General features: G+C 59.4%; 1 protein-coding gene across 2 annotated transcripts; it reads right to left on the bottom strand.

The window, feature by feature from the left end:
• Window positions 1–4084: 4084 nt before the first annotated feature.
• Window positions 4085–6317, bottom strand: PVRIG (PVR related immunoglobulin domain containing). 2 transcript variants are annotated; one of them, XM_059415924.1, is made up of 5 exons: window positions 5590–6317; window positions 5149–5502; window positions 4928–5051; window positions 4777–4834; window positions 4085–4682 (listed from the first exon to the last, which is right to left on the bottom strand). In XM_059415924.1, exons 1-5 carry the CDS (start codon window positions 5648–5650, stop codon window positions 4407–4409), a joined length of 873 nt encoding a protein of 290 aa, XP_059271907.1. In that variant the 5' UTR covers window positions 5651–6317; the 3' UTR covers window positions 4085–4406. The 2 variants fall into 2 exon arrangements, with proteins under 2 accessions (XP_059271907.1, XP_059271908.1); XM_059415925.1 differs by having other exon boundaries at window positions 5149–5340; window positions 5590–6313.
• Window positions 6318–11197: the final 4880 nt, after the last annotated feature.

Here is an 11197-nt window from a genome sequence, read left to right as displayed (position 1 = left end):
GGGGGCGCCTGGGTGGCTCAGTGGGTTGAGCCTCTGCCTTCAGCTCAGGTCATGATCTCAGGGTCCTGGGATCGAGCCCCGCATCAGGCTCTCTGCTCAGCGGGGAGCCTGCTTCCCCCCTCGCTCTCTGCCTGCCTCTGTTCCTGCTTGTGATCTCTGTCTGTCAAATAAATAAATAAAATCTAAAAAAAGAAAAAGCAAGTTAGAAATAAAGCTCACAACGTAAGAATCTGTTATTTTAGATCAAATTCTGCTGTGAAATTGGCAGCTTAAGCCTACTTGTGTGGCAATAAGACTGTTACCTGTCACTTTGACATTTTTTTTTTTTTTTTAAGAAGCCTGGGGAATTTTGATTAAGAAAGCTCTGATTCTATAGATCATTTGGGGGAGAATAGACCTTGTAACAATGAGCCTTTGATTTATGCACATGGTCTATGGCTCCGTTTACTTGGGACTTCACTTTCTCTCGTCAAGATTTAGGGCACAGCTCTGGCCCCTTCCTGAGACGCTGCCTGGGCTCTGACGAGGCATCAGTCGGCTGTATGTACCTCACTTGTGTGTCCGGCATCTCAACCCAAGCTCTCTCTTCTTGGCCCCTCGTCACCCTTTCCCTGGAAATGCTCCTTCCAGTCTTCCACTGAAACAAATGGCATTTCTCCTACCTAGTGGCTCATGCAAGACAACTGGCCATAACCCCTGAGACCACCCTCAACCCCTCTCCCCACAGCCAGGAACAACTCTGCCTTCAGAACACATTTTGAATCACCTGCTGCTTTCCATCTCCATTCTGCCCTCCGTGCTGGGACGCCCCACCTCCCACCTGGACCGTTGCAGTAGCTCACCAGTTCTCCCGACTTCTTCACAAGTCTTCTCCCCCCCTCCCCACAAGGCTCCCTTTGTAAGGATGTCTCTCTGATCTGATCTTACCGCCCTTCTGATAAAACCCACGCTCCTTCCAGGCGCTTTGCCTACTCCCTCCCTTGCCCTGTTTCAGACGCACTGACCTGCTTGGGGCCCTTGCCAGGCCAGGCTCCTTTTAACCCGGGCTGTGGGACACGTCTCTCCCGGCCTGCCTGGCGTGGTCTCTGCACAGAACCTAAAGAGTTCCCACGCAGCTTTAGGTTCTATTTTAAGTGTCACCGACTCAGAGGCCCCACCATGCCTTCTCACACCACTTTGATCTTTTTCTTTTAATATTTGTAATGTTGTCTGTTTACTTTTTTCTCCAAACCACCCCGATTTGAGATTCATTTCGCAGGTGTTGAAATGAGGCAGTTTGAGGGCCCTGTTGTGGACATTCCAGATGTCACTAGTCCCCCTTAGCAGGGTGTGCCCAGAACCTGAAGTTGGAGAACCTCCCCCTGCCCTTGGCTGGGCCAGCACACCTAGTGCCCCGTGCATTCGTGTGTCCCCGTGCTGGGAGCCGGATCACAGCCTGCGGCTTCTCATTGAGGAGTTACTCTTCCATGGCCCCTGGGAGAGGCCCAGAAAACAGGCCAGGGCCTGTCACTTGTCCCACTGGCTGAGCCCTCAGATGCGCCTCTGCCCTGCTTCTGCTCTCAAGGTCCCAGGCCCCCACCAGGCACCGTGGAAGTCAGCATGAGCAGGACGGACACCCCAACTCGGCTGGGGCGAGGCCATGTCCTTCAGCGCCCTGCAGCGAACCCCAGGAAGGGTTCAACTCTTCCTGGCCTGCAGGGCCAGAAGTTTCACACTCAGCAGGAGGAGGTGGTGTCCAGGTCCCAGCACACCTTCTGGGCTATCGACTCTTCCCACTGGTCCCTAGAAGGGAAGTACCTGCCAGGCACCTTGGCTCCTCCCCAGGCCAGGGGCCAGTCCGGAAAGGGGGTTGCTGAGGGTGCAGAGCCGAGAGGCGGGGACAGACCTGTGGGGACAGTGGGCCGCACAGAGGGTAGGGGTACTAGTGACGTGCGGCTGCCAGGCGAACGGTCAAGAATTCGCGATGTTTTTGGTGCAAAAAAGTTTTTATTATAGCCCTGGGATAGGACCTGTGGGCAGAAAGAGGTGCCCTCGGGATTGTGAGTGACCGACTGCGAAGCGGGGGCTGGAGATAGCGTAGGTCTCTAAGGAATTTGGAAGCAAGGTTTCCCGGACCTCGGGGGGCTCGCCGTCGTCAAGATAAGGTGATTCTCTACCGTCCAGTAAAACCTTGACCCTCCAGATGTAAACTGATGAGCCATGTTTGTAAGAAAGTTTTTACCACATGTCCTGAGGTCACACACCTATTTGGGGTGGGGCGGGGTCACGCTGCAGCAACTGACATGGACAGAGTCGCTGCGGGGCGGGGCCATCCTGAGGGCCACTCGGGAGGAGCCAGGCTGGTGTCCGGGGTGGTGGGTTGGGCCAGCTGCAGTGCTGGGGGACCCGGTGCGGAGGCGTGGGGGTCGCTCTATCCTTTCCCCGCCGAGATGCCTATTCCGGATAGACTGCGAAGATGCTCTTCCCTCGGGAGGGTCTGGTATCCGCTGCAGAGGGACCCTGGAAACCGTTCACGGTGCACCGCGCGGCCGGGCCCCTCCGCAGTGAGCGAGTCCCCTCTCTCGGGCCTCAACGGCCACATGCGTGGAATGAGCAGAGCAGACTGTAATCACGAAGGGTGCCTGCGGGGCTGCAACTCCGCTCGCCTGGCTGGGCCCTCAGTGCCGCTGCCGGTTCTGGGGTGAGGGGCTGGCCAGTGTGGGGCAGGCCAGCATGGACCCTTCTGGCTCCTCGGTTTCACGTACCGCAGTGACCAGGCTGGCAGTGGCTCTGAGCTTGTGGGAGACCAGCTCGCGTCCGGGGGTCGCTCCCTGACCCCAAGGTGGGCAGGGGACCCCGGGGTGGAGTCGGGTTCAGGCCAGGGATCCGCTCCCTTTGTCTTATGAACATTCCCCTCCTAGAGAAGCGAGGGTTCCCCGGGAGCCCCCCAAGGCCCTGGTCCTGACAGGGGCCTACGGCAACCGGGCCCTGATCTACTCCCTGCCTCACGTCTCCCTGACCCTCCCCAGGGAGCTCCGCAACCCCCCACCTCTCTCTGGAGCCCCCAGCTCTGCAGGGGCCACCGAGCTGATTAGGCCGGTGCTGAGCGCTTCTGAGAGGCAGAGGATGATCCCTTGAGGAGGAAGCGGGGCCCACCCTCTCCCCGGTGTGGGTAGGGGTAGAGCTGCTAGCCCGGGTAGTCCTGGCCCGGCGGGGCTGGGTCTTGGGAAGGCCACATTAGCACGGCCTGGAAGGGTGAGCTGAGTTCCCTGGAAGGTTCTGCGGTTGGGCCCAGGCTCCGGGCAGCCCCTTCCTCACCCAGGCAGAGGGAGTGCTTCCTGGCTTGGCCGGTGGCACTGGCCAGGATGTCCCACAAGCAGAACCAAAGAAGGCATGGAGTGACAGGCGTCCCCTCCCCCACGCTAGCGTTCATCGTGGTTGGGGTGCGCTCTGAGCCTGGCTCCAGGACCATTCTGCACCCCCTGCCCCGGAATCTGCCAGGTTCCCATGGGGGCTCGCCGCTTGCACCGCTGACCCCATGTTCTCCTGGGGCGAAGGTGTGATGAGGCGCAGGGGGTGTGTGTGCGCAGTCCCTGTGTGGACCGGGCCTCTACCCACCCCCCAAGCAGCCCGCGGGGAATAGTGCTGGTGCCCTAGTAACAGAGGAGCAGGAGGAAGCTACTGTGCGCAGACACGAGGGCAGTCGCCCACCCCTGAATTCTGTGGGAGGCAGCGTCAGGACCCCGTCGGCGGACCGTCTCCGAGCGCCGGACTGGGGCCACAGGGGCTGCTCTTTCCAGGTTGAAGAACCAGGAGTCCTTGCTACTCTAGCATGTGGCCAGATTTGAGTAGGGATCCTCCCGCCGCCCTCAGTCCCCCGTGTCCCTCACAAGGTCTGTAGGGCCAGGACTCCCCCCCCCCCCCCCCACACACCCCTGCCAGGAACACCCCGGCTGGGGTGGGGGGGGCGCGGTGGGCAGGTGAGAGCTCACATCCTGAGGCCCTGTCACCATCAAAGTCACACCTGGCCCCTGCCCCCAGGGGTCAAAACCGTCTCTAACTTCTCCACCCCTTAAAACAAGAAAAGGTCCAATGGAGGCCGCAGTCAGAAACCACTTTTTTTATTTTTTTTCACTTAGTTATCCTCATCACCTGTGAGGGCTGGGGACTTGAAAACAGGAAACGACCTGGGATGGGATTTTTGTCACCTCACGTAGATACACATGTGCCCACACGTACCCACACGTGCACACATGCTGACCACATCCGCAGCGAGGGGGCCTGGGCCGGGCGCGTGTGGAGACACTTCTGCAGGCCTGAGACTAAAACCAGATGTGCAAAGACGATCTGCCCCCGGGGCACAGACCCCAGCAGGGGGTCCCAGAGGTCGGAGAGGAGAGGAGGCCCAAGCGGGCTTGGGGTCCGTCTCATCGCGCCCCTAAATGCCCCTCCGCGGCCCTGTGCCCCAGAGAGTCCGGGAAAGGGACGAGGTTGGGGCCAGCTTGGAAAGGGCTCTCTCCGGCCGGAGCATAAAGTCCGTTCTCCACGGAGACGAAGCTGTTGCGAGTCGAGGCGGGCAGGGGTGCCCAGCGGGCCGGCGGCTGGCGCGGGGGCACCAGGTCCAGAGTGGCCGGGCAGTAGCGGCTGGCGGGGACGGCGGTGCAGGGCGCGCGCGGAGAGACCAGGGGGACTTGACCGGCCGCCTGCAGGGGTGCCGGGGAAGGAGGCCCAAGTCAGGCTTTGCTCCCCAGGACCTGCCCTCCCCCGGCTGCGGCCTCTCTGCTCCCCAGTCCTCACCCTTGCTCGCGCCTGTGGCTGGGGGCTGGCGAGGGGCGGCTGGGCCTTGCTGACGGACCTGGCAGAGTGAGCGGGTTAGCGGCGGCGGAGCAGGGGGCTGGCCCTGCCGCTGCGGGGGTTTACACTGGGCCCGACGGGGGTTGGGTCTCACCAGTGCCTCTGCCGATGCAGGAGGTGGAGGAGGTAGACACAGCCAAAGAGGAGGAGCCCCGACACCCCAAAGATCCCGGCCAGGTCCGCCCGCAGCATGGGAGCTGGCGTCGGGGCAGGGAGCCCTGGGTACAGACAAAGGGGCGTACCAGACGGCTGGCTGGAGCCCCGGGGCCCCCCCCGGGCCCCCCCCCCCCCCCCGGCCCCTCTCCTCGACCCCACCTTGGTCTGTGCTGAGGAAGAGGCTCCTGCAGGCCTCCTGGGAGCCCTCGGGAAAGGAAACAAACTTGCAGCAGAAGGTGGTGTTAGCGCCGGAGCTTCTCCCCTCAGAGCCTTCTTCCACAGCGAGGGAGATGCTGGTTTTGGTCTCCCAGTGGGCCCGGCGGACCGGGGACCACTGCTGGATGCCGAATTCTGGGTGCAAAACGGCCAGCCTAGTCCCTCCGGCCCCATCAGGCCCCCCCGAGCTCACAGTCACCAGGGAGATGGAGCCAGAGCCCAGGAATCCGCAGCGGACGGTGAAGGTCGGGGCCGCGGCGGCCTCCATGTGAACCTGCACCCACACCTCAGGAGTCCCTGCGGGATACAGACGTAGCAGGGCCCCCGGGGCCAGGCCTCCCGCTACCGCCACGTCCTCCGCTTCTCTCCTGGCCCCCAACTCACCAGCAGTGATGCAGAACGTCAGCAGCACCGACAGCAGGACTGGGGCCCGGGGCCGGTCCATGGCTTCCCTCCGGCCCCCGCTCTGGCAGCGGGCGCGGCGGGGGCAGCACCGGGGCTTCCGTTCTCACCGCAGGAAGTTTTCATGTGTGAGCGGCCCCGGGGAGCCGCGGGGCTCGGTGTTCTCCACGCCCCTGCCCCACTTCCTCTTCTGTCTGCCCCGGCTTGGCCAACACAGGGCAGTGGACCCCCTTCCTTGCGTGACAAAGCCACGGCGACAAGGTCCTCCCCGCACCAGAAACTGTGCTGCCCGTGAGCGGGGCCGCGGCTCAGGGTCCTTCCCCAGCGCTGTGTCTCCGCAGCCACCTGGGCAGGCCCTGGAAGCCCGAGGGGCGGGAGAGGGAAGAACCAGGGGTCCCTGGTCTCTCCTTAGGAAGTGTTAGGGTACAGAATCGACCACCCCTCAGTTAGACAGAGAACACTCTCGATAATGCCAGTCACAGAGCGAGGCTTATTTCCAGCCAGCTGGGGTCCAAGTATCCGCCCGGCGCAGCGAGTTTCAACAAGGACCCCGAGCGCTCAGAGCCAAGGGTTTATACGGCATTTTCAAGGCACTTCTTCATGGCTACGTACCTATCCTGTGCCCCACTTGGACAGTTTAACTTTGTTTAACCTTTTGCCACCCCGGCGCCACCCTGGAGCCATCCTGGCAGTTAAGTGAGATTTAGGTTTAGAAGAAATTTATTTACATTTCCTCCTGCCTCAGCCTCCTTCAGTTTGTTTGTTTTTTTTTTTTTTTTTTTTAAGAAGAATTTTTTTAAATTTAAAATTTTTTTCCTTCAGTTTTATGGGGCGACCTTAGGCCTTGAGAAACTGAGCCATTTGTCTCTGGAAATTGGGCCATTGAAGAGATAGCCCTTTTTGTTGTAAATCACCAGGACATTTGCAAACCAAGGGAGACTCCTGTCTTGCAGGATTGTGATCTCTGCAAGTGATCCCTGTGGTCCCTGTGGCAGCATTGACCTAACCGGCCTGGTGGTATACGATTTAAGTTGTTTTTCCAGGTTTTAGCTACTTTCTCTTATCTCAAGTTACCCCCCGCAGTGTGGGCTGGTTAGGGACGCTCAGTAAAATGGCTTCCAGGCCTTCAGGATGGCCATTCTTATGCTGACCCACGCTTACAGTGCAAGGTGCCAGCTTTTGCTTTGCCAAGATGGCTGTACTTATGTCCGGGCTAGACTCCAGGTGGGTACAGCCTTGTTTTTCTTGGCCTTCACACCTGGAGCTGGTTTCTGGGACTTGTTTTTAAGTCCGCTGGGGGAGGGGAGCAGGGACAGTAAAATAGGTCCTTACAGAAGAAGCTTCTGGCCCCCTCTTCCCAGCTAGGTGGGGGAAGGTGCGGGAGTTTGGGGGAAGCCAGCAGGGGTGGGAAGGTGAGAGCCTGCAGCCCGCCGCCTCTGCTGACTCTAGCTCAGCCTCCTTCCCGCCCGTGGCTTCATCACGTCCAGCTGTCTGCCTAGTGTCCCCTCTAGGATGCCCGTCATGAACGTACCCCAAACTGCCCTCTGCCCCCTCTGCAGCCTCCCCCACGCCAACCCGGCAGTGGAGGGCAAGGGGCTTCCTGCGGCTTGGGCCCGAGGCACAGTCCCCTGGGGCTCTTCTTGCATCTCCAGCCTGTCCCGAAACCCTAAGGGCTTCCCCTCTGACCACCTCGGGCTTCGTCCCGCTCCTCCTGTCGCTTCCCTGACTCAAGCCGTCTCTTTCCGCAAAGCATCGCTCCGAACCGCGCTCTCGCCTCTGTAAGTTCATAGAACAGACACGCGACACGCGCCGGGATGCTGCTGCGGGCGGGACGCTTTGCCTCTTGTCCTGGCCTGTGCCAAGCTTGAGGGGAGTTTGGTGAACCAGGGTTAGAGCCGAGGGCCTGGGCCGAGGACTTTTTTGGGCTAAGGTGTGGTCAGAACCGAGATGTGGCCCGGCCCCAGAACCATGGTCCTGTGAGGCCACACTTGCCCGCGTGCCCGTTCCAGTGCGTTCGATCCCATGTGAGGCAGACACCAAAACGGCTCTTGGACAGACGGTTTTCCCACCCACGACCGAAAGCTCAGGGAAGGAGGGCCTCCGGGTCAATCCCTTCACTGCTCCGGCCCAACGAACACCCTGTCAACCCCGTGACCTTCGCTCGGATCCCACGGACCCATCTCCAAACCTGACCCATTCCCGCTGGCGCCACTTCCTCCGCTGCTGTTGCCCTCCGAGGGCAGGAGCCCAGCTCGGGGCGGATGCGGAGCTCAGGGACGTTCGCAACCTCGGCCTCCCCTGCCCGGAAGCCCTCCTCCCACCCGCTGAAACCGTCCCCACCTTGCAAGGCCCAAACCCCACCACCTCCAGGAAGCCTTCCCGGAGTGAACATTTCCTTCTCTGACTGGCGGTGGGCCATGGGCGGTGGCTGCCTGGGGACGTCCTGCTGGGCTGACGCTAAGCCCTGGGGGGACAACGGTCTTGGAGAGCCAGAGCACGGGAGGGCAGAGCACGGCTTGGTGGGTGAGACAAAAAGCAGTGGCACAACTACTCACCCACATCTTCCATTTTGTCTTGTAAGCCACACTGTGCCTCAGTAAGTTCTCACTGTAGACGGTTTCAAACAACATAGAAAACCTCAAAGTTCCTTTACTTTCCCACTCCTTCCCATGCCCCTCCCCCATTTTCTCATGAGGTTCAGAATGTCCATATTTGATCATTTCTGGATTTTGTGCATGACTCAGGAAGCCCAAATTATAAAAATAACATTCTGAGTCTTGCTTTTATCCCAAACTCTACCAAGGGCTTCCTTTTAGCCCCTGAAGAATTTAATCTGCGGATGGTGTAGGACAGGGTGACCTTTCGGGTACAGGGGCCGCGGTTCTGAAGGGCCACCTTGACCATAAATGCTTACAAATGACCTACTTCTGGATCCTCTTTCCTGACCCGTGGAAGCATCTGCTAAGTTCTGTTTCACTTCTGCAGGGGACCGAGTGAAACGCTTTTGTTTTGATGTGATGACCCTTGTCCTTCCTCAAAACTCTCTTGGCTATTCCTGAAAAGTTTCCAGAATTTTGAGCTCCAGAGACACGGGTCATTACAGCTGCCACCAGAAGCCCGTTATCATTGGGCCCACGTTGCTGGGCCCGTTCCCTTTTGGACCCAAAGGCACACGTCCGAGGACACGGGTCTGATCATGGCCACAGGCAGCTCAGGCTTTCTCGGTGAGGTTGCTGCAGCCACACACCTCTCCGGTCCCTCTGCGGTAATAACCGCTCCGTCAGCCTCCGGAATTGGGCCCGCGGGGCTTGGACTGGTGCCACAGTTTCCTAGTTCTGCAAGCTCGGACGGAGCCGCCTCGCCTGGTGAAGCCGCAGACCCCCCCCGCGGGTTACACTCTGCCTCCCAGGCTGGCTCCAGCCCTCCGGGAATGCTGCAGACCAGGGTTTTTTTCCTTTACGATCTTATTTTTAAGTAACCTGCACACCCCACGCGGCGCTCCTGCTCACAGCCCCGAGATCCGGAGTCGCGCGCTCCACGGACGCAGCCAGCCAGGCGACCCTGGTGACCGTCACCCTAGGAGACCCTCCCCACCTGAGTTTGCAGAGTGAGGCTCGTTAACTGATCTTCTCACAAGTATTTTAAATGTTGTGGAAAGGCCATCTGTGCGCCCCTATCAAGGGAGCCATGAGCGCAGTGTGCACGGGGTGTGCACCACGTGCTAGGGTTGCTCTGAGCAGGTCCCGCAGAGCAGCGCCACACTCGCAGTGACCTCCTGAGGAAGTGACGCGCCCCGGGCGCAAGGCTGGTACCCGGTGAAGCTGGGATTGGACAGAAGTTTTAGCCCCGGGACCTACGCTGTTACAACTGTGCCGAACGGCCTCCCCCACATTGAAAAATGTTAACTGACAAGGTTTTGATCAAAATCGAGCGGTCTCTGCCGCATCCGTGAGAACCTGTGCTCAGGCCCACGGCCGGGCTTGCCCCATCCCCGACGCGCGCTGCTTCTCCGGGACAGATGCTCTCTTCCTCCCGCCGCTGCTCCCCCCACGCAGCCCCTTGGCGGGCTCTCTCCTACCGCCGTCAAGCCCATGCACGCTCCCCAGGATTCAGGGCTCCTTGGCAGCCCGGGGGTCTTCTCTGGTGTCCCAGGCTCCCTCCGGCTGGTCGGCCCCTCCTCTGGGCTCGGCTCCCGGCTGACCCCCCGCCCTTCCGGACCTGCGTCTCTGGCCAGGCCAGCTCCACACCGGCGGCTCACAGGGAATCTCTGCTCGAGAAAGACTCTTGTGGGTCCTTTCCAGACCTTGTGTGCCGCCCTGCCCCAGGCAAGGACCTACAGAGGTCAAGGAAGACTTCGAAATGTCTCCTGAGAAAATAAACCTTCCCCAGTCCCGCCTCCCGTATCCTCTGGGGCCACCCCAGAACAACAGCTGCTCCTTTCATCCTCCAACATCCCCAGGCAGTGCTTGCCGGAATGCAAAACGCAGGATGACTTACCTGTTAGCCCGAGACTATCTGAAAAAAATCTCTTCGCTTTATGATTTAGTTAGGAGAGGATACCACCAACTCCCCTTCTGGCAGAGCTCCTGGTCTCAACAAACATTAATAAGAAAAAAGTCTTAATTGAGCAATATTTAAAATAATTAAAAGCTACTATTCGGGGCACCTGGGTGGCTCAGTGGGTTAAGCGTCTGCCTTCGGCGCAGGTCATGCCGCCAGGTTCCTGGCATCAGGCTCCCTGCTCAGCTGGGAGTCTGCTTCTCACCCCCCCACCAAGCTCCTGTGTATGTGTGTGTGTTTATACGTGTGTGTGTTTATGTACATGCCACACACATGTGCTTGCTCTTTCCAATCTTTAAAAAAAAAGGGGGGGCTATTACTCAACAGTGAGCTAACAGGCAAGGCACAGCAGTCCCCTGAAAGGCACTGCTTGGTGTCACCTGTCGACCCAGGTGAGGTCAGCCTGTGCAGCGGCCTCCGCTTCTCTCACCCAAGCTGCCTTCAGCTCCAAATCCCCCTTGGCTTGCGCCTGGGCACTCGGGGCTGCTGCTCGGCAGCAAGAGGTTTACCGGGATGAGGTGCTTCATCCCGCCGAGCTGTGGGTTTTGGGGGGCGGGGGGTGCCTCCGGTGGTGCCCAAAATAGCCCCTGCTGTCGTGCGGGACAGACCAATTCATGCTTCTCACTTTTAAAGGTTAGAACACAGCACTGTGAACTTCTGGGAGCACTAGTGACTCCGGTACGCTCTCCGGGATCCAAATGCTCACGTCGGACCAGATCCGCGGCCAGAGTGAGAGACGCAAACCCAGAGCCGATGATGGACCGCAGCGCCGGTGCCCTGAGCTGCCGCTGCGGTGTGCGTGGTCCCGAACCACGCACGTCCCCTCTAAACACACGGCCGCTGTATTTGGAAATTATTTCCTGACCGGTTTTAAGTCTTTCAAAGGAAAAATTTCAGTGGGTTTTAACTCATTAAAAAACAAAACAAAACAGTAAATGCAGCCAAAGGAGCACCTGTTCCATCTGGATTTTTACACGGTTTTGAGAGGAACCCCTCCCAGTTATGTAGACCATAAAAAATAATGACCAAA

This window comes from Mustela nigripes, chromosome 11 (genome assembly GCF_022355385.1).
Source record: "Mustela nigripes isolate SB6536 chromosome 11, MUSNIG.SB6536, whole genome shotgun sequence".
NCBI lineage: Eukaryota > Metazoa > Chordata > Mammalia > Carnivora > Mustelidae > Mustela > Mustela nigripes.
The sequence above is the reverse complement of the archived record's forward strand: the minus strand, read 5'-3'. Positions and strand labels throughout refer to the sequence as shown.

Coding starts and splice junctions, on each gene's coding strand:
- PVRIG (XM_059415924.1), bottom strand. CDS start 5,650: ATGGACCGGCCCCGGGCCCCAGTCCTGCTGTCGGTGCTGCTGACGTTC. Junction 5,503..5,589: donor GACGTTCTGCATCACTGCTG/GTGAGTTGGGGG, acceptor TGTATCCCGCAG/GGACTCCTGAGGTGTGGGTG. Junction 5,052..5,148: donor CTTCCTCAGCACAGACCAAG/GTGGGGTCGAGG, acceptor GTCTGTACCCAG/GGCTCCCTGCCCCGACGCCA.